Below are 24,249 nucleotides of genomic sequence, written 5' to 3' on the forward strand. Positions count from 1 at the left end.
TTTCAAAAATAGTTTTGGCACAATGGCGCCACCCCCCCCCCCCATGTGTGGCGCCCCTATGCGCCGCATACACTGCATACCCCCTTTTTGCGCTATGTATATATAACTGTATATACAGTAGAAGCCAGAATTATTCACCCCCTTTGAATTTCTTGCTCTTTTTTTTTTTATATTTCCCAAATGATGTTGAACAGATTCAGGAAATGTTCACAGTATGTCTGATAATATTTTTTCCTTCTGGAGAAAGTCTTATTTGTTTTATTTCGGCTAGAATAAAAGCGTTTTGAATTTTTTAAACACCATTTTAAGGTCAATATTATTAGCCCCTTTAAGCTATATTGTTTTCCGATAGTCTACAGAACAAACCATCGTTATACAATAACTTGCGACTTGTTTATCCAACCCAAGCTCATTCTGAAAACGTAGTCCCGCGAACGTTTTTGGAGACAGCGGAATACGTCCCTGGGGGTACGTACGACCGCGTTTATTTTTTCAAGCGAACGCTGCGGGGCGGTGTGACGCCGTTCCCTTTCACGCTTGCCTTACCTCCTTGTGGAGGGCTTCCCCGCTGCAACCTGTTTGTCCACTCAGCTCACCCTGTACGTCGGCAGGCTCGAAATGCGGAGAGGGGTCGACCACGGCAACCGGTTACGAGTTTGGGGAAGAGCAGCTCCAGCAATCAGGTATAACAAAAACAGAATCCCAAAAATTAAGTGAACGAGTTTCGTGACAGGGCGAGAACGCGGCGAAATCCGAAAACGCGGTAGAAAAAAAAATCAGGGCTTTTGTTTTTTTGGACAGCTTTTGTGAACTGTTGGTCGGGTTAAGGGAAGCGAGCGGGCGGGTGGGTCAATTGGTAAAATTGGTTGGGTTCGGGGAAGGATTGACCGGTCGCGCAGACAATCATCCAGTCAGTCGGACAGCGGTCTCCCGCGCTCGCGAGAGAGCGTCTGAGGAGCGAAAAAGCGCGCAACAGCAAAAACTGCAGCCGTACGTACCCGCCGGGACGTATTCCGCTGTCTCCAGAAACGTCCGCGGGACTACGTTTCCACAATGAGCCCGTCATCATCATCTTAAACTTTTTTTATATAATATAGACAATATATCGCAGCAACATTAACAGCCCTCATTTTCATATATTGCGCATTAAGTCAATATACTGACTATCGTGACAGGACTACCAACATATACAGAACAAAAAAATATCTAGAGTTGAAGTCAGAATTATTTGCCCCTCGTTTATTTTCCCCCCAATTTCTGTTTAACAGAGAGAAGATTTTTTTCAACAAATTACCCTTAATTACCCTAACCTGCCTAGTTATCCTAATTAACCTAGTTAAGCCTTTAAATGCCACTTTAAGCTGTATAGAAGTGTCTTGAAAAACATCTAGTCTAATATTATTTACTGTCATCATGGCAAAGATAAAATAAATCAGTTATTAGAGATGAGTTATTAAAACCATTATGATTAGAAATGTGCTGAAGAAATCCTCCCTCCGTTAAACAGAAATTGGGGGAAAAAATAAACAGGGGGGGCTAATAATTCTGACTTCAACTGTATATATATATATATATATATATATATATATATATATATATATATATATATATATATATATATACTTTTGTGAGGTAAGAAAATAAAAGGGGGGCCCTTGGATTTGCTTTAGCTCCAGGGCCAAATGTATTCTTAATCCGGCCCTGGGTAACAGAATAATGCAAGATTAACACATTTATTTTAGAAAAAAAAAGTTATTTTTAAACAATTCAACACCATTTCCAACTTTTATAAATACAAAAATGTAATATTGCCAAAAGAAATGATCAATAAACATGTTGATTACACAATGGTGCTTACAAAAATTCCTCTGGCATCACTAAATCCTGATTTCTGGCAACATAAGACACTTTTTACAGTGTGTCACATATTGTGATCTGTAAACAACTCAAAGCTGAAGCTGAAATCATGATGGGTTTGAACAGCAAATGTGCCCGCGATTATCGCTCTAATAACTGTAGTGGTTGGTTCACTTGACGAGCGTTTCTGCTGAGACAGCATGAAGCAGGAAGTGTTTTAACCACTCTTTTATTCATCCGCTCTAACGTTCAATATTTAAACACGCAGGAGAGGAAGATCACAAATGAGACTATTCAAATGCTCGTTTGCTTCTAAAAGATGGTATTTAAAGGCATAATTCAATTAAATAAACTGAGAATCCAATGCAAAAAAGCATTCAAAACTATATTTTGCAGCTAAAGAAAACTGCTTGTGCATTACACTTTAAAGAGAAATGATTGCTTTTAACTTAAAAAGTGAGTAAGCCTTAAGACGAATCTGTAAATTTAAAAGTTTATATTGAAAAAAAAATTAAAGAGATTCACACCAAACTGAAATATCTTTCATTGTTTATTAATTTGCTCCAAACCTTTGAGTTTCTTTCTTCTGTTGAACACAAAAGTTGATATTCTGTAAAATGTTGGAAACCACTGACTTCCATAATATTTGTTATTCCTACAATGAAAATTGATGGTTTGTTCTGTAGACTATTGAAAAACAATCGCTTAAAGGGGCTAATAATTGAACCTTAAAATGGTGTTTAAAAAATTTTAAACTGCTTTTATTCTAGCCGAAATCAAACAAATCAGACTTTCTCCACAAGAAAAAATATTATCAGACATACTGTGAACATTTCCTTGCTCTGTTAAACATCATTTGGGAAATATTTAAACAAGAAAAAAATTCAAAGGGGGCTAATAATTTTGACTTTAACTGTATATCTATTTTAAGTCTTAGGAGAGATCAAACGTACTGAGATCTAAATACTAAAAACATTTCTCATCAAATGCTGTCAATTTACTACCATTTAAAGTCCACTATCTTATCTATCATTTGAGTCTGTTTGTATTTCTATGAATTTTAATAGACGATGTTGATAATAAAAAAAATATACAGTTAAAGTCAGAATTACTAGACCCCGTGAATTATTAGACCGCTTATTTATTTTTTCCTCAATTTCTGTTTAATGGATATATTTTTCTAGATATTTTTCAAGACACTTCTATACAGCTTAAAGTGACATTTAAAGGCTTAACTGGGTTAATTATGGTAACTAGGCAGGTTAGGGTAATTAGGCAAGTTATTGTATAATGATGGTTTGTTTTGTAGATTATCGAGAAAAAATATAGCTAAAAGGGGCTAATAATATTGTCCCTAAAATGGTGTTTAAAAAATGTATAACTACTTTTATTCTAGCCGAAACAAAACAAATAAGACTTCTTTAAGAAGAAAAAATATTATCCGACATACTGTGAAAATTTCCTTGCTCTGTTAAACATCATTTGGAAAATATTTAAAAAATAAGAAAAAAATTTGAAGGGGGCTAATAATTCTGACTTCAACTATATATATATATATATATATATATATATATATATATATATATATATATATATATATATATATATATATATATATATATATATATATATATATGGTCAGGCTTAATAACATGATTTCATAACCTGATGTATTTACTAACATGAACTAATAACAAACAAATCTTGTACTTATTTTGCTGATGTATTGTTAAAATCCAAATTCATGTTTGTTAACATTAGTGAAGGACCCGTGAGTTACCATGAATCAACAATGATTGACTTTATTACCATATACTGAGATGAATAAATACTGCAATAAATGTATCATTCGTTGTTTGATCATGTTAGTAAGTACATTAACTAACATCATCCCCCATATTGTAAAGTGTAACCGTATCAGTTAACATCAACTAATGGGAATTTATTAAAAAATGTTACCATATCGGTTAACATTAACAGAACATTTATTGTAAAGTGTGACTATATCAGTTAAAATTAACTAACGGAACTTTTATTGTAAAGTGTGACCATATCGGTTAAAATTAACTAATGGAACTTTTATTGTAAAGTGGGACCATATCGGTTAAAATTAACTATAGGAACTTTTATTGTAAAGTGTGACCATATCGGTTAAAATTAACTATAGGAACTTTTATTGTAAAGTGTCATCATGTCGATTAAAATTAACTATAGGAACTTTTATTGTAAAGTGTCATCATGTCGATTAAAATTAACTATAGGAACTTTTATTGTAAAGTGTCATCATGTTGATTAAAATTAACTATAGGAACTTTTATTGTAAAGTGTCATCATGTCGATTAAAATTAACTATAGGAACTTTTATTGTAAAGTGTCATCATGTCGATCAAAATTAACTATAGGAACTTTTATTGTAAAGTGTCATCATGTCGATTAAAATTAACTATAGGAACTTTTATTGTAAAGTGTCATCATGTCGATTAAAATTAACTATAGGAACTTTTATTGTAAAGTGTGATCTTGTCGGTTAAAATTAACTAACTGAACTTTTATTGTAAAGTGTGATCATATTGGTTAAAATAAACTATAGGAACTTTTATTGTAAAGTGTGATCATGTCGGTTAAAATTAACTAACTGAACTTTTATTGTAAAGTGTGATCATATTGGTTAAAATAAACTATAGGAACTTTTATTGTAAAGTGTGACCATATCAGTTAACATTAACTAACATAACTTTTATGTAAAATGTGACCATTTTGGTTAACATTAACTAACAGAACATTTATTGTAAGGTGTGATCATGTCGGTTAAAATTAACTATAGGAACTTTTATTGTAAAGTGTGATCATGTTGGTTAAAACTAACTAACAGAACTTTTATTGTAAAGTGTGACCATATCGGTTAAAATGAACTAACGGAACTTTTATTGTAATGTGTGACCATATCGGTTAACATTTAATAACATAAATTTTATGTAAAATGTGACCATTTTGGTTAACATTAACTAACAGAACATTTATTTTGAAGTGTGACCATATCAGTTAACATTAACTAATGGAACTTTTACTGTAAAGTGTGATCATGTTGGTTAAAATTAACTAACGGAACTTTAATTGTAATGTGTGTCCATATCGGGTAACATTTACTAATAGAACTTTTATGTAAAATGTGAACATTTTGGTTAACATTCACTAACAGAACATTTATTGTAAAGTGTGATCATATCAGTAAAAATTAACTAACGGAACTTTTATTGTAAAGTGATCATATCGGTTAACATTCACTAACAGAACTTTTACTGTAATGTGTGACCATATCAGGTAACATTATTAACAAAACCTTATTGTAAAGTGTGACCATACCGGTTAACATTAACTAATGGAAATTTATTTTCAAACTTGATCATATCGGTAAACATTAACTACTGGAACCATATTAAAAAGTGTGACCACATCGGTTAAGATTAACTAACGAAACATTTATTATAAAACATGACCATATCTGTTAACATCAACTAGTAAAACTTTATTGTAAAGTGTGACCATATCAGTTAACATCAGCTAACAGAACTTTATTATAAAGTATGACCATATCGGTTAACATCAGCTAACGGAACTTTATTGTAAAGTGTGACCATATCGGTTAATATCAGCTAACGGAACTTTACTGTAAAGTGTGACAATATCGGTTAATATCAGCTAACGGAACTTTATTGTAAAGTGTGACCATATCGGTTAACATCAGCTAACGGAACTTTATTGTAAAGTGTGACCATATCGGTTAATATCAGCTAACGGAACTTTATTGTAAAGTGTGACCATATCGGTTAACATCAGCTAACGGAACTTTATTGTAAAGTGTGACCATATCGGTTAATATCAGCTAACGGAACTTTATTGTAAAGTGTGACCATATCGGTTAACATCAGCTAACGGAACTTTAATGTAAAGTGTGATTATATCGGTTAATATCAGCTAACGGAACTTTATTGTAAAGTGTGACCATATCGGTTAACATCAGCTAACGGAACTTTATTGTAAAGTGTGATTATATCGGTTAATATCAGCTAACGGAACTTTATTGTAAAGTGTGACCATATCGGTTAATATCAGCTAACGGAACTTTATTGTAAAGTGTGATTATATCGGTTAATATCAACTAACGGAACTTTATTGTAAAGTGTGATTATATCGGTTAATATCAGCTAACGGAACTTTATTGTAAAGTGTGACCATATCGGTTAACATCAGCTAACGGAACTTTATTGTAAAGTGTGATTATATCGGTTAATATCAGCTAACGGAACTTTATTGTAAAGTGTGACCATATCGGTTAATATCAGCTAACGGAACTTTATTGTAAAGTGTGATTATATCGGTTAATATCAACTAACAGAACTTTATTGTAAAGTGTGACCATATCAGTTAATATCAGCTAACGGAAATTTATTGTAAAGTGTGACCATATCGGTTAACATTAACTAACGGAACTTTATTTTAAAGTCTGACCATAGTTATTAACATTAACTAACAAAATTTCATTAACACTTGTGACCATATTAGTTAACATTACCTAACGGATCTTCATTGTAAAATGTGACTACATTGATTAACATTAACTGACAGAACTTTATTGTTAAGTGTGACAAAAAAGTTAACGAACTAAAAATGAATGACTTTATTACCAATAACTAACATTAACAAAGATTAATAAATTCTGCAGTAAATGTACTATACATTGTTTGTTCATGTTAGTAAATACATGATCTAACGTTATCTCCCATATTGTAAAGAGTGACCATATTGATAAGCAATAACTAACACAACTATATTGTAAAGTTTAACCGAAGTTTTATTCCTGGATTAAAACTAAACTCATCATCCCGCATATCTTTGTATCCTACATTAAAATCACCTGTATGGCAGAGACTGTGAGAGATACATACCATTAAACAGCTGAAGATAATGAGGAATATTGTGAGGCAGATAACCAGCACGTAGAAGCCGTCTTTACCCCAGATGCCGTTCTTCTCATGGTGGTCTTTGAAAACATTTTTCTGTTCAAAAAGCAGACAGAAAATGAACAGAAACAGCATTCAGCGCTACGAGTGAGCCTGCATTCACACTCACTTGCAGAGATCAACAAGAGCCATCTTAAGGAAGACATTGACATTGAGCTTGACAGAGACTGACTCCACCCCTAAACCTGCCCACGCACACACATGCACACACATACAGGCACACTGGCTGACATGTCCAACAACACACATGCAACTTGGGTAGGTGACAGCAGTGTACATGCTGTATTCAGTTTAAACAGGTTTAAAGCATTATTTGTCTAATTTTGTAAATATTGATGGTTTGTATTATATAGAGAGAAAGTTTAAATACAGTTAAATAACTGTTTAATCATTATATTATATTATATTATATTATATTATATTATATTATATTATATTATATTATTTTATATTATATTATATTATATTATATTATATTATATTATATTATATTATATTATATTATATTTTTATTTTACAATATATTAAATTTTTTATTTTATATTATATTATATTATATTATATTATATTATATTATATTACATTATATTATATTATATTATATTATATTATATTATATTATGTTGTATTATATTTTATTATGTTGTATTATATTATTATATTATATTATATTTTATTTTTATTTTATTTTATATTATTTTATACTATATTATATTATTTAATATTTTATTATATTATATAATATTATACTATATTATATTATATTATATTATATTTATATTGTATTATATTAAATTATTTTATATTATTTTATATTATATTATTTTTTATTTTATATCATATTAAATTATTTTATATTATTTTATATTATATTCTATTATATTATATTTTTATTTTATATTATATTAAATTATTTTATATTATATTATTTTATTTTATTTTATATTATTTTATACCATATTATATTATTTAATATTTAATTAAATTATATTATATTATATTTAATTTATTTTATATTATATTAAATTATTTTATATTATTTTATATTATATTATATTTTATATTATATTAAATTATTTTATATTATATTATATTTCTATTTTATTTTATATTATATTATATTATATTATATTATATTAAAAAGAGAGTATAGAAAATAAACGCATTAATTCATTTGACACAATGCAGAAATAATCACTATTACATAAATTAAGGAAATATTTCTGCAGTTATATTATATTTTATTATAATAAAATTATGTTTTATTTATTATATAGATGAAATAACAACTTAAACATTTAACACTACAGAAAAACAGAAATAAATCGAAGAAAACTTCCAACAATTAAATAATGAATAATATATATTGTATTATGTTTAGTGCTGTCAAAATTAGTGCGTTAACACATGCGATTAATTTGAAACATTTAACGCGTTAAAAAAATGTATGCAATTAACGTAGTTGCAGTTTTTTTATTTCCTGTTGTGATCAATGTGTGTTCAACGTGCGAAAAAAAATGGATAAGACCAAAAAAATTTTTTTGAAGGAAAGTTTCAATATAAAACATCTCTATAAAACAACTTTGATTGGACAGAAAACCTCCGCATTTCGTGACTCGGGTGATCCTTTAAGGTGATCCTAAATCGCTGTTTCCATTGCATTACATTACATTACATTATATTGTATTATATTACATTACATTACATTGTATTACATTACATTACATTATATTATATTACATTACATTACATTATATTATATTATATTACATTACATTATATTACATTATATTATATTATATTACATTATATTATATTATATTATATTATATTACATTATATTACATTATATTATATTATATTACATTAAATTATATTATATTATATTATATTACATTATATTATATTATATTACATTATATTATATTATATTACATTATATTATATTATATTATATTATATTACATTATATTATATTATATTACATTATATTATATTACATTATATTATATTACATTATATTATATTATATTATATTACATTATATTATATTACTATATATTATATTATATTATATTATATTATATTACAATATATTATATTACATTATATTATATAATATTACATTATATTATATTACATTATATTGTATTATATTATATTATATTATATTATATTACATTATATTACATTATATTACATTATATTACATTATATTATATTATATTACATTATATTATATTATATTATATTATATTATATTATATTACATTATATTATATTATATTACATTATATTATATTATATTATATTATATTATATTATATTATATTATATTATATTACATTATATTATATTATATTACATTATATTACATTATATTATATTATATTACATTATATTATATTATATTATATTATATTATATTACATTATATTATATTACATTACATTATATTACATTATATTATATTATATTACATTATATTATATTATATTATATTATATTATATTATATTATATTACATTATATTACATTATATTATATTATATTACATTATATTATATTATATTATATTACATTATATTATATTATATTACATTATATTACATTATATTATATTACATTACATTATATTATATTATATTATATTATATTACATTATATTATATTATATTACATTATATTATATAACATTATATTATATTATATTATATTATATTATAATATATTACATTATATTATATAATATTACATTATATTATATTACATTATATTGTATTATATTATATTATATTATATTACATTATATTATATTACATTATATTATATTATATTATATTACATTATATTATATTACTATATATTATATTATATTATATTATATTACAATATATTATATTACATTATATTATATAATATTACATTATATTATATTACATTATATTGTATTATATTATATTATATTATATTACATTATATTACATTATATTATATTATATTACATTATATTATATTATATTATATTATATTACATTATATTATATTACATTATATTATATTATATTATATTATATTATATTACATTATATTACATCGTATTATATTATATTATATTATATTATATTATATTATATTACATTATATTACATTATATTATATTATATTTTATTATATTATATTACATTATATTATATTATATTTTATTACACTATATTATATTATATTATATTATATTATGTTACATTATATTATGTTACATTATATTATGTTACATTATATTATATTATATTATATTATGTTACATTATATTATATTATATTATATTATAATACATTATATTACATTATATTATATTACATTATATTACATTATATTATATTATATTACATTATATTATATTATATTATATTATATTATATTATATTATATTTTATTACACTATATTATATTATATTATATATTATATTATATTACATTATATTACATTATATTACATTATATTATATTATATTATATTATATTATATTATATTATATTTTATTACACTATATTATATTATATTATATATTATATTATATTACATTATATTACATTATATTACATTATATTATATTATATTATATTTTATTACACTATATTATATTATATTATATATTATATTATATTACATTATATTACATTATATTACATTATATTATATTATATTATATTATATTATATTATATTATATTTTATTACACTATATTATATTATATTATATTATATTATATTATATTATATTATATTATATTATATTACATTATATTATATTATATTACATTATATTATGTTACATTATATTACATTATATTACATTATATTATGTTACATTATATTATATTATATTATATTACATTAAATTATATTACATTATATTATATTACATTATATTACATTATATTATATTATATTACATTAAATTATATTATATTATATTATATTATATTATATTATATTATATTATATTATATTATATTATATTATACACACATTACTATACACTCTCATTGTTGCTTTTCTGAGATTAGATTAACACTAATTCTAGTTAGATTATTACAAAATATATTAGAAAATAACAACCCGGGCTCATTGTGGAAACGTAGCTCCGCGGACGTTTCTGGAGACCGCGAAATACATCCCAGGAGGTACGTATTCGAGCAGTTTTTGTTTTCGCAAATCGTCGAGAGGCCGCTGTGCGCATTTTTCGCGTCTGGGATGCCTCTCGAAAGAGCGCACCGTTCGCGCCCCGCACTGTTCTCACGTGAAAAGCCGCCGGAGTCCACTGTAGAGCGGAAGTCCATCCGAGTGAGTGGCTGAACGATCGACCAGGCAGCCGGGCGGCCAATCGGCCGACCCAGCCACCCTAAACCCAAGCGACGATTTCCTTCCGAGCCACCGCTCCGCCGACGTAACGCTGTGAGCTAAGCGGACAAACTGGTTAAGGCGGGAAAGCCCTCCACACGGAGGCGAGCCGTCAGCCGGCGAGTGCGAAGAGGAGGAGCGAAGCGGCGTCACACCACCCTGCAGCGTTCGCTCGATAAAAATAAAAAAAACGCGGCCATACGTACCTCCGGCCACGTAAATCACGATCTCCAGAAACATCCGCGGGGCTACGTTTCCAGAATGAGCTTGGGTTGGAAAATAATCTGTCAATGGGGTAAGCGAAGTAATACCTGCCAACACTCCTGCTTTTCCCCGTATTTTAGACCCATCTCCCGCCACCCTCCCATTTTGTTATTTCTTCCGGAAAACTCCTATAATGTCTCCCCCAGTGCTCAGCATTTTGGTACGGTCCGTGAAATCTTGGGGGTCGCCAACATTGGTATAGGGTCCGATCACAGTGGCCGCAGTGTTACGTCCGGGAGATTACTGCAAGTTTACTACACGTCTCGATATACTGCATTCAAACAGCAATAAATTTAGCTAAATTGACACGCATACATAAAGCGTAGTGCAAATATAAATACCCCTTTATTAACCACAAGCTCTTAAACAGATAAATGGTAGAGCGTGATGACGTCAGTAATATGCAAATTAGCGTATGACGTAATCTAGCGACTTTTAGCTACTTTTAGCTACTCTTCGTTGAAAATAGTTGGTAACAGTGAGTGGCCGCCCGAAACACGCTTCATAGGGTTCTTAACAGTGTTATTCAGACACCTCACCCTCGGACCTAACCCACCCGGTCTACCAGGTTTTCAGGGACAACTGTTGGCAGGTATGATCGGCTTAGTTTAGCTTGTTTTAAGGAAAAACTCCATGTTTTACTTCTTAAAACTCGACAGTATGTTCTGCTTGTCGAGGAAGTGCTTCTTAATTTAAGAATTTCTTGATATTTGGACTGGAAACAAATCTAAGTAAGAAAAGCATTGTACTATTAGATCAAGCATAATGAGCTTGTCATATCTGTTAGCATGCTAAAGCTAAGCTCCAGCTCATGACTGAGTTTTAATGCAGTTTGACTGTCAGCTCTTCCAAACGGTTGTGACACAAACCTCAGTGGAGGCCTCAGTGGTGGCGATCGGTCCAGAACTGTGCTGAAGATTGTCGAGGTTGAGCAGTCGGATCATCTCTTCATGCGCCGCAGGGTCTGATCCTCCGACAGACGACACATACAGCTCAATCTCATCTTTTTCCTCCTGTAAAAATGAACAATAGCTCTCATTCATGGACGTCATGGATGATTTATTACATCTCACTACATCATAGGTCTCAAACTTAATTCCTGGAGGGCCGCAGCTCTGCGCAGTTTTGCTCCAACCCTAATCAAACACAGCTGATCCATATACAAGACTACTAGAAACTATTAAACAGGTGTGAGTCGGAGGTGGTTGGAGCGATGCAGAGCTGCGGCCCTCCAGGAAGAAAGTTTGGGGCGGTTTGGCAACAGTGCCCCCCCCCGCCCCGGTCCACCCCCTCTCCCACAGCTCTTCAATTATAAACCGATAATGATGTCCCAAAGAGATGTCATCTCCTCACCTTCCATCCTCAACTTTAAAACTACTTATGATAGCCTCCAGATTTATGCGTCGTTGTTTGTGCATTACAGCGGGTTTTGGAAAGTATTTGGACTGGAATCAGTCAGCTACATCAGGCAACTCTGTCCATTCAGTTTGGGACTATTGCTATACATGCTGTACATAGCCAACAGCTGAGGACAAAATTATTCCCTACTGAAAAAAAAAACAGCTTAAACCAGCCTAGATTGGTTGGCTGGTTTTAGCTGGTCGACCAGGCTGGTTTTAGAGGGGTTTTGGCCATTTCCAGGCTGGTTTTCAGCCATTTGATCAGATAAAACCAGCTTTACCAGCCTAGCCAGGCTGGGAGCCCAGCCAAAACCAGCTATGTCCAGCTTAAACCAGGCTGGTCAAGCTGGTTATTTTCCAGCCTGTTCAGCTAAGACCAGGCTTGAAATGGCAGGAACCCAGCCTAGAAATGGCCAGAACCCCTCTAAAACCAGGCTGGTCAACCAGCTAAAACCAACCAACCAGCTTAGGCTGGTTTGAGCTGGATTTTTCAGCAGGGTTAGCCCTCTTCTGTGATTTCTGATATTTTTTTAAGTATGTGCTGTTCAAAGAAATTACTCACAGTATTTACATTTTATTAGAAAGTGTTATTTATTTTTAGTTTGGCAGCAATAATGAAAAAACCTTCTACTATACCCCAAACTGAAAATTTACTCGATGAAATTTCCCGCGTCTGACCACAAGATGGCGTCCAGAGCGCATCATACCGCTGTAGGTTTCTGTTTAAATGAATATTTAATTAAAGTAACGTTTGTGTACATTGCAGAAATTAAAACACTTTGTTTTATCACTAATAGACAGCTCGTGATACTCACAGAGTGAGAACAAGAAGATGAAAACCTAACCTGACCGAGGGATTTGCAAAACACAAACAAAATGGCACTCCTTCAGTGTACTCAGAGCTGCAAACACTCACTCGTTTTATTCATTCCTTTCAAGAAGACTATATTCATCGACTAATGTAAGGAAATAGCAATTCTTAGGCTTAATATATCCTGTTTTGCCTCTAAAAACACACAGTTCAACTAATAATGAAATGTTGTGAACAGTGCCCTCTCGTGGTAGACGTTGAAGCTACAGCCCGCAGACAACAAAAACCACACGAGGCCTTCAGAAAGCTACTGTCTTTCTTTGACTGTCTCCAAAACCGCAATGGGAAGTGAGAGAGGCGGGAAATCCCTGTGTGTGAAAGACTAAACGTATTATCATAAGAAGGAAATTTTTCAGATGAAAACAACTGACAACCCTGCTGAAAAATCCAGCTTAAACCAGCCTAGGCTGGTTGGCTGGTTTTAGCTGGTCAACCAGGCTGGTTTTAGAGGGGTTTTGGCCATTTCCAGGCTGGTTTCCAGCCATTTCCAGCCTGGTCTTAGCTGGTCAGGCTGGAAAATGCCCAGCTAAATCCAGCTAAAACCAGCTTGACCAGCCTGGTTTAAGCTGGACATAGCTGGTTTTGGCTGGGCTACCAGCCTGGCTAGGCTGGTCAAGCTGGTTTTAGCTGGTCATCTCCCAGCCTGACCAGCTAAGACCAGGCTGGAAATGGCTGGAAACCAGCCTGGGAATGGCCAAAACCCCTATAAAACCAGCCTGGTCGACCAGCTAAAACCAGCCAACCAGCCTAGGCTGGTTTAAGCTGGATTTTTCAGCAGGGAATGAAATGCGAGCGTTCAGAAGTCAAAACTTCAAAAAGAAACAAAGCTGTGATGACAATTGGCTCTGAACGTCTGCAAGCTTCCTGCTGTCAGACACACCACAACACTCAATGAATGATAAGAAGCTCCACAGATTCATTCACAACAAGGTAATAAAGGGAAATATCACATTTGTGTTATTAAGATTCAACTAAATGCAATAGGCCAGCAATAATTTTACAGAATTCAGTGTCCACCAGCCTGGTTTTAGAGAAGTTTTGGCCATTTCCAGGCTAGTTTCCGGCCATTTCCAGCCTGGTCTTAGCTGGTCAGGCTGGGAAATGACCAGTTAATACCAAAACCCCTCTAAAACCAGCCTGATTGAGCAGCTAGGCTGGTTTAAGCTGTTTCTTTCAGTAGGAATGACATATTTACGAATGTCCAGTAGACGTCTAATAGACATCTAAACAGAGATTGTTGTCACTAAAACAAGGCTAGTCAGTGAAAGTCTAGTAGACATCTAAAAATAGCCCAAATTGATTACTTAGTCTCGATAGACAGGAGTGAATAACTGTGAAGTCTGTCTAATTTGTGTATTTGATGACTAGTTTGGGCTATTCTTAGTCATCTCTTTTCACTGACAGTCCAAATTTAGCTTCAGTTTAGCCAAGATGTCTTAATTTTAGGGCTGTCGCGATGCCATTAATTCATGTTACGACACTTTACCAGGCGAAGTAGCAAGTAGTGTTGCAATACTGTAATTCATAACTCACATTATAAAGAAAACTGTCAGAAATACTATATTTTATGTAATAGAATAAATAATGTATTCATTGTTTTTGTTTATTTTGTAGATGACCAACAAAAATTAGGGTAAAATAAAGATACAAGTTATACCAAATGAAAATTGTTACAAGAAGAGCACTTTTCAAACACAATTAGGTTATATAACGTGGTCAAAGATTGTTTCAATGTTGCTATTCTGGGTTATTCATCGATTGTTTTTGTTTTCAGTCTGATTAGGGAACAATCCAAAGTACTTCAAAATTTCACTTTGTGACAGGCCCGGCGCTAGGATGTCATAACTGAGGGGGCATTTTAATCCCATAGGGGGGATTAAAAATCCCAAAGGATCCCTTGACCCTTTTATTTAGGCTATTTATTTACTTATTTATAATTACTGTGCATTGCTGCCCAAGTTACTTACTTAAGGCAGTAATTTACTTTTTTTTATAGTAATAATAATACGCACAGTTTCGCTATTACCGATTTTATCAATGAAGGTTATGCAACGATACGGTTTACACAAGCGCAGACGAGTTCTTTAAATTATTTTATTCTCCCTATTTCTTTTCGTTTTATTTCAAATGCTATAAATGTTTGAAGTTTTAGGTGAAGACGACACTATGAACACAAATGCAACGGTTAGACTACTCTATAATCGGGAAATAAATATGTGGTGTTAGTGAGGCCAGCAGGGGGCGCCCAACCTGCGGTCTGTGTGGGTCCTAATGCCCCAGTATAGTGACGGGGACGCTATACTGCTCAGTGAGCGCCGTCTTTCGGATGAGACGTTAAACCGAGGTCCCGACTCTCTGTGGTCGTTAAAAATCCCAGGATGTCCTTCGAAAAGAGTAGGGGTTTAACCCCGGCATCCTGGCCAAATCTGCCCACTGGCCTTTGTCTATCATGGTCTCCTAACCATCCCCATATTCCAATTGGCTTCATCGCTGTCTCCTCTCCACCAATCAGCTGGTGTGTGGTCTGGCGCAAAATGGCTGCCGTCGCGTCATCCAGGTGGATGCTGCACACTGGTGGTGGATGAGGAGATCCCCCCACTGTGTGTAAAGCGCTTTGAGTGCCCAGAAAAGCGCTATATAAATGTAAGGAATTATTATTATTATTATTATTATTATATAGAGAAATCAACATAACCGAGTCATCACGCTTCACGTAGCCTTACCCAACCAATATCAGTGTTAGGAAAAAGTTAAACGTTAATGTTATTGAAGAAAAATAGTAGCTGAATGTGTTACATTTTAACGTACGAGTGTAGCCAGAAAAATACCTGAAAAAAGGATACGTAAATTCAGTTATTACCGTGAAAATTGGTTACATTTTGGTATAACACGCAACTCAATATGCTATTTTTTTCATAAGTTTAAAGGTAAAAATAAAGATTTATCGTAGGCTATCATAAGTGGGGGTTTTTTCGTAATATTGTCCAGTTGGCATTTTTAAAAATGCCATCATAAGCCATTAGGTTCCTAGGCCTACCCGTCATTTATTTATTTATTAAACCTATTTTAATAACTTGTTTTCAGGTTGTTTTCTGTCAGGGTTCTGGCACTCTGGTCATGTAAATTCTTGTTTTGGTGGCAGAGTCCGGACACTAGTCATGTCTAGTCCTGTCCTGTTGTGCTCGGCTCGAGTTTTCTGGGGTCGAGCACTACTTTTCTCTCTACACGCATGACTGCCTTTCCTCTCATAGCTCCACATCCATCATCAAATTTGCCGATGATACTGTGGTTTTGGGCCTCATCTCCAATAACGATGAGACCGCGTACTTGGATGAGGTTCAGAGGCTCACATCACGGTGCCAGGACAATTTCCTTTTTCTGAATGTAAACAAAACTAAGGAGTTGATTATGGACTTTAGGAGGAGACAACAGCAGCCCTACGCTCCTCTTATGATCAGTGGGACCCCCGTGGAGAGGGTGAGTAGTTTCAAGTATCTCGGTGTAATTATCTCTGAGAACCTGACTTGGACTACACACATTGAAAGGCAAGTAAACAGAGCCAGGCAAAGACTGTACCATCTGCGACAGCTGAGGAAATTCAGGGTCTCTCCAGCAATCCTGAAAACTTTCTATTCCGGGACCGTAGAAAGTGTTCTGACTCAAGGTATCTCAGTGTGGTATGGAAACAGCTCAAACCAAGACCGCAAAGCACTTCAAAGAGTTGTGCGTTTAGCTGAGCGCATCTCAGGGTCTGCTTTCCCCTCCTTGCAGGACATCTATATTAAACGCTGTAAGAATAGAGCTGTTAAAATCTGTAAGGACTTAAACCATCCTGACAATTATCTATTCGCTTTGCTTCCATCTAGAAAACGATTTCGTAGCTTGATGGCAAAAACTGAGAGACTTAGGAGGAGTTTCTTTCCCCAGGCCATCAGGCTACTAAATTCTAACCCGGTGTTACACATTACGTGATTTTTTCGTATTTATCATTGTAGTAGTCATATTCATAAGTACATCATATTGCTGCTATTCTTATTACCTTGTATAATTTTTTGCCCATCTTTTTTTTGCACGTTTTTTCTTTTTCTTCTTTTTCCTTAATATTTAATTTTTGTTTATCTATACTTGCACTATCTCTGGAGCGGACCTGACCTACATTTCACTGCTGGTCATACTTTGTATAACTATGTATGTGACAAATAAAACTTGACTTGACTTGACTTTCTGTCATTGTGTGCGTCTCGGTGTGCGCGCGCCTTCGTGGGTGTGCGCAGAGCGTGCGCGCTCCCGCTTGATGTGGCCGCGCGGGCTCTGCGTGCCTCTTGTACTCGTGTTTGTGTTGTTCTGTCAGCATCGCGCTGCTTTATTCTCAGCGTCTTCGTCTAGTTGCTTTCGGTTTTGGTTGACGCTGAGTTGAAGCATGCGCGTTGCATATGTGTGAGCGCACGGTAGGGGGCGCTCGTGTCTTGCGTCTGTTGTCAAAGCATGTGGCTCTGTGTTTACATTGTGGTCACGTGCTTTTGTTGTGTGCTTCAGTGTTGTCATAAACATGCGGTTAATGAGTTCTCTCATTGGCTGCATGTTCTTGTCCTGTTTTATGTGAGCGCATGGCTTGTCTTGTCTCTGTCATGCGCTCTCCTGTCTATTGTATTGTCCCACCCACCTTGTTATCCTGTTTGTAATTATTATTTTCACCTGTCCGCCTGTCTGTTTATTGGTTTATCTTTTCTATTTATTCTCCTAGTGTGCTCTGTTCTGTGCTGGTCCGTTGTTGATTGTTTCCCTTCTCTGCCGTATGAGGTCTGTTAGTATCTGTTCTACAACAGTGGTTTAAAGTAGTGTGTCATGCCAAGATGTAGATCAAATCTAGTTGAGCGTGTAGTATTATGTCGTGTTTTTCCCCACATGGGGAGATTTGTTTTTGTTTTATTTTTTAATAAATCCTTCATTTCCTGCATTTGGGTCCTCGCCTCCTCTCCATCCACCCCCATACCGTGACAGGTTTCATTTTGTAGGGCCATGAGCTACAAATCAAAACAAACTCAATATGCTAACTGTGTTTTAGCTGCTAAAATAGATTTTCTGGTGTTTAATTTTGCATGAGCAAATAGCAGTATAGCCTAAATGACATATTCTTAAAAGATTATTTAGCCTACCTGCAGCACATGTGAGAGGTTGATCTGCAGTATTTACATTTACAGTTAGCAGATGCTTTTATCCAAAGCGACTTACAAATGAGGACAAGGAAGCAATTTACACAAATATAAGAGCAACAATGAACAAGTGCTATAGGCAAGTTTCAGGTGTGTAAAGAAAGTGTAAGCAAAACATTAGTAATTTATTTATTTTTTTGGCAGTTAGTGGAGCAGCCAGAGAGGCAATTGCAGATTAGGAAGGGAAGTGGAGACTAAATAGTTGAGTTTTTAATCGTTTCTTGAAGACAGCGAGTGACTCTGCTGTTCTGATGCAGTTAGGGAGTTCATTCCACCAACTGGGCAGATTGAGCACGAGAGTTGGGGAAAGTGATTTCTTCCCTCTTTGGGATGGAACCACGAGGCGACGTTCATTCACAGAACGCAAGTTTCTGGAGGGCACATACATCTGCAGAAGTGAGAGCAGATAAGGAAGAGCAAAGCCAGAATTCACTTTGTAGGCAAACATCAGAGCTTTGAATTTGATGCGAGCAGCAACTGGCAGCCAGTGCAAACGGATGAGCAGCGGAGTGACATGTGCTCTTTTAGTTTCATTAAAGACCAGCAAATCCACTTACTCACGTACTATTTCATTTATAACACTGTAAACTTGACTTCACAGGCCGATCCTCTTTAAACGAATAAGACATATTTTAAATGTCCTAACTTTGGACACCAAAACATGTCCTAACATCACACTCTGCAGAATGGGATGTTTCTTTTTTACAACGGTAAAAGTGCGATTTAATTTATTTAATTTTATTTTGAAAATAAACATCTAAAATGTTTCTGCGTTTTGTCAATTTTAGCTTCGTTTTCATAATATTGATCATAATAAATGTAATAAATTATAATATTAATTATAGTGTAGACTACTGTGGGAATGTGCGGTGTCCAACTAAACATTTTTATTAGGCTACATATCACCTAACTGAAAAACGAATGTGAAAATGACTGGCAGTTGCGTCTCCGCTAAAAACGAATTTAACGGCAAACTTATTCAGTGTTTTTTCCTTTTGAAGCTCAAGAGAGTTGTATTTAAATAATTAGTGAACCAAAACATGTAATCAATTAGGCTGCTCGTCTTCATCTCATCCACTATTCAATTGAATTGAACTAGTCCAGTTTTCTCTCGTGTGAGTTCAGAGTGCGCGTCTGCTGCCGCGTGCGCCTATTAAAGGCTATATACGGGCGCACCTGACCTGACGCGGGGACCAGATCTCTGAACTATAGGCCTAGCTTTGATCTCACAATTTTCATAATTTAATTGCTATTTCATATTATAAAATGTCTAAATGCGTGTTCTGAGGATTGGAACGACGGGAGTGTTGGTAATTAATAACAGAAATAATTTTCAATTTTGAGTGAGCACTCCTAATGAAAACTGGGGGGGCACAAATTTTTTTTCTGAGGGGGCAATGCCCCCTTTTGCCCCCCTGTAGCTTCGGGCCTGCTTTGTGAGTCGTTCTTTTAAAGAGATTGTCGTAGTTGTTGTAGCTATAAAATCATATTGACAGGGACAGAAATAAACCGATGGTCTATTGCTGCACAAACGTGAGCATTTTAGTGACTTCTCCACACGCAACGTTATCTATTGCAGAAGGACCAGTAATGACGATACTACGATTCCAGTGTTTTGGAGCCACGACACTACCATACTACATTGCAACTGTGCAATCCCACTTTATTAGCCATCTATTTAGACACCTAAATCCTATACACAGCAGATCTCGCAACTCAACCTGCAATTAGAGGGATACAAAGTTAGCGTTAGCGCTACTATAAAAGATCTGGGTGTCATATTAGACAGCAATTTAACTTTTGAAAATCATATATCCCATGTTACCAAAACTGCCTTCTTTCATCTGACAAATATCGCTAAGTTACGAAGTATGCTGTCCATCTCAGATGCAGAAAAGCTAGTCCATGCTTTTATGACCTCTAGGCTGGATTACTGTAATGCTCTGTTTGCTGGCTGCCCAGCATCCTCTATTAACAAACTTCCGCTAGTACAAACTGCAGCTGCCAGAGTTCTTACCAGGTCTAGAAAATATGATCATATCACCCCAATTTTATCCTCTTACGCTGGCTGCCTGTTAAGTTTCGAATTGAATTTAAAATATTGCTTTCTTACCTATAAAGTAGAGCTGCACAATTAATAGTTAAAAAGATCAATTCGACCCCCTAGATGATCTTAATCCAGCATTTCTACGATTCTGCCAATCATATTTTCAAGTTCAGGAGAGAAGAAAAGGCGGCTGCACGAGTCTACGAGTCTACTTAATGATAGACGCGCGCGCTTCTTTGTGATAACAGCTCACGGTCAGCAGCTCGCGTCACGTGTGATTTCCCGGCGGCGAAAACATCATTATATGAAGACATAAATGACATTTTTAGGCGAATTATACCTTATAATTACAGTATGTGACTCATTCAACATCATTTGGAGGTGTCAATGTCACTGAGCAACGTATGTGAAACAATGAAAAGACTCGTGCAGCCGCCTTTTCTTCTCTTTTGAACTTGAAAATATGATTGGCAGAATCGTAGAAATGCTGGATTAAGATCGTCTATAGGGGGTCGAATCGAGATCGCGATCTTTTAACGCTTAATTGTGCAGCTCTACTTTATTGGTGAGAAGTAATAATTTAAATTCAATACGAAACTTAACAGGCAGCCAGTGTAAGGAGGATAACATTAGGGTGATATGATCATATTTTCTAGACCTGGTAAGAACTCTGGCAGCTGCAGTTTGTACTAGCTGAAGTTTGTTAATAGAGGATGCTGGGCAGCCAGCAAACAGAGCATTACAGTAATCCAGCCTAGAGGTCATAAAAGCATGGACTAGCTTTTCTGCATCTGAGATGGACAGCATACTTCTTAACTTAGCGATATTAATCTTAGCGAACTTAATCTACTTCAGTGAACAGAACCTGCATATGTTGCGAGTAACAGGTAATAAAGTTGTAAATAATATTTAGTTTGTGGCACAGAGTGATCGTTTGGGAGCCGCGCGCGAAGTATGAACAAGCACTTAGCAGTCAAAATGAAACCGAAAGTGTGCATTTCATTTAAATGATCATATCACATTTTAGAGCTATGATTACGGCAAGCATTTGATATGTATTATCTTTCATAGCGAACCCATGAAATGAGTTCATGAGTTGTGCGTGAAAATAAATGTTTACAACGTCAGTTTAACTACTCTAGCCTCTATATTATTGAATTTAATTTGATAATGGCAAATTACTGATTTTACCAGTGAATAAATTTGTCTAATATGACAGATTGCAAGCATACATCTCTAACATATTAATACAACATCATAATTGTTATAAGTAGAATATAATTATTTATAAAAACCGGTAGACCTACACATAATATTATTATTATCGATGTTGCCATATGTTTGTTTTTACCATACCTTTATTTTACATCTACAGAATCGTGAGAAAATCGTGATCTTTATTTTAAGCAAAAAAAATTGCGATTCTCATTTTAGCCAGAATCGTGCAGCTCTACTATAAAGCTTTAAATAATCGAGCTCCTGTTTATCTAACCAACCTTCTGTCTCACTACATTCAACCCGCTCTTTAAGATCCCAAAACTCAGGGCTTCTGGTAGTACCTCGAACAGCAAAGTCAAGTAAAGGAGGTCGAGCCTTCTCATTTATGGCTCCTAAACTCTGGAATAGCCTTCCAGATAGTGTCCGAGGCTCAGACACTTTCTACCAATTCAAAACTACATTAAAGACCTATCTGTTTAGTAAACCATGCACTCAGTGCATCACATAGCTGTACGATGCATGAATGTGCTCCACGCATCTTGTTTATATAAGCTTTGAACAGCAGCTACGCTAATTATTCTCTTCATTCTCTATTTCCACCTGGGGATACTCATCCCGAGGCCTTCAGAGACTATGCAGTGCCACTGATGTAATCCAAGACCAGCGACGAGATGATCCCAAGGTTTCCATAATCCTGGACCAGGCCGTATCCTGAGCAGCTGCTGTGGTGGTCATGGAGGAGTGGAGAGCATGTGACTGATTCCTGTGATGCTCCAGGGACAGACGAGTCTTCGCTGAGGTCCAGCTTCCAGCCTCCCACGCCTAGACTAAGACGTTTGGCCGGAGAAGAATTGGTCGTGCCCATCTAAACCTGGTTTCTCTTGAGGTTTTTTAATTAATCACTTTCGCCAATTGCTGAAGTTTTTTCCTCGCCGCTGTCGCCACTGGCTTGCATGCTTCGGGATCTGAAGAGCTGCGCATTGACGGAATTACTCTTCAGTGTTTGGACTCTCAGTATTGATTAATAAACCACACTGAGCTGAACTTACACTCTGAAAACTGAACTGACAATGTTTCAATTTACTATAATATTCTATGTGAAGCTGCTTTGACACAATCTCCATTGTAAAAGCGCTATACAAATAAAGGTGAATCGAATTGAATTAAATATTAGACGTCCATTTAACACAAAATGGTTTGGTGGTTGATGAATTAGTTAATCTGCACTCCACTGCAAGTCTATTCACCCCATAACTCTGATGTTACGAAACATTCACAAATAAGTTCTGCTTGCATTGAGCCCACGCACACCTCATTACCTCTCGCATTCCAGACCTCCACAAACTCAACCATTTGCCAGGGATTAAAGTTAATAATGTAAACAGTGTTCGGCTTCCTCCACAAAGGAACCGTTCTGATCATAAGACCTTGAAGTATCATCATCATTTTGTTTTCCTCGTGTACATATATGTTTGTACTTTCAAAGAGATGTGACGCATTCGCTATGGAAATGCTCACTTTGGTCCTCTGTCTTCACTTCACAGCTCTCGATCTGCACTTTTGGGAGTGATTAGGGCGTAGGGAAGAGCTCTTCAAAATTGCTGTTGATTTTGACGTGGCCTTTAATTACCGCCCGCGCTGATTAAGTTCTGAAACCTGCGTTCGTTTCGACAGGTAAATTGCGATGACCTTTTGTGCTCAGAGCACATCCCGTATTAAGCTTCGCCTTAAATAAATATATAAACGCAGTGCGCTGAAGTGGTGATATATGCGCGCTGTGATTGATTGTGGACGGCTCGTGGGAGTGTGGAGGCTTCCAGAGGTCTGGCATCAGGTGCATTAGTGTAATTGGCTCTGAGGGTGAGAGAGTTCATCTCCCGCCACCATAAAACACATACTCTACACAGTTAGTCCAAATATTCCCTGTTTAATTCAATGCCAAAATGTTTCTGAG

General features: G+C 34.0%; 1 protein-coding gene across 4 annotated transcripts in view; it reads right to left on the bottom strand.

The window, feature by feature from the left end:
- Nucleotides 1-24,249, bottom strand: part of ptprr (protein tyrosine phosphatase receptor type R) — an 87,313-nt gene that overhangs the window by 49,790 nt on the left and 13,274 nt on the right. For all 4 annotated transcript variants that reach the window (XR_015484038.2, XM_087249925.2, XM_087249926.2 and 1 more), the window contains exons 3-4: nt 12,416-12,559; nt 6,804-6,914 (exon numbers count right to left, since the gene is read on the bottom strand). Coding sequence is in view for 3 of the 4 variants with exons in the window: in XM_087249925.2 (XP_087106051.2) it covers nt 6,804-6,914; nt 12,416-12,559 (255 nt within the window). In the remaining variant the exon portion in view is untranslated. The remainder of the gene's footprint in view (nt 1-6,803; nt 6,915-12,415; nt 12,560-24,249) is intronic.

Source organism: Danio rerio, chromosome 4 (assembly GCF_052040795.2).
Source record: "Danio rerio strain M-AB ecotype USA chromosome 4, GRCz13ab, whole genome shotgun sequence".
Lineage (NCBI taxonomy): Eukaryota > Metazoa > Chordata > Actinopteri > Cypriniformes > Danionidae > Danio > Danio rerio.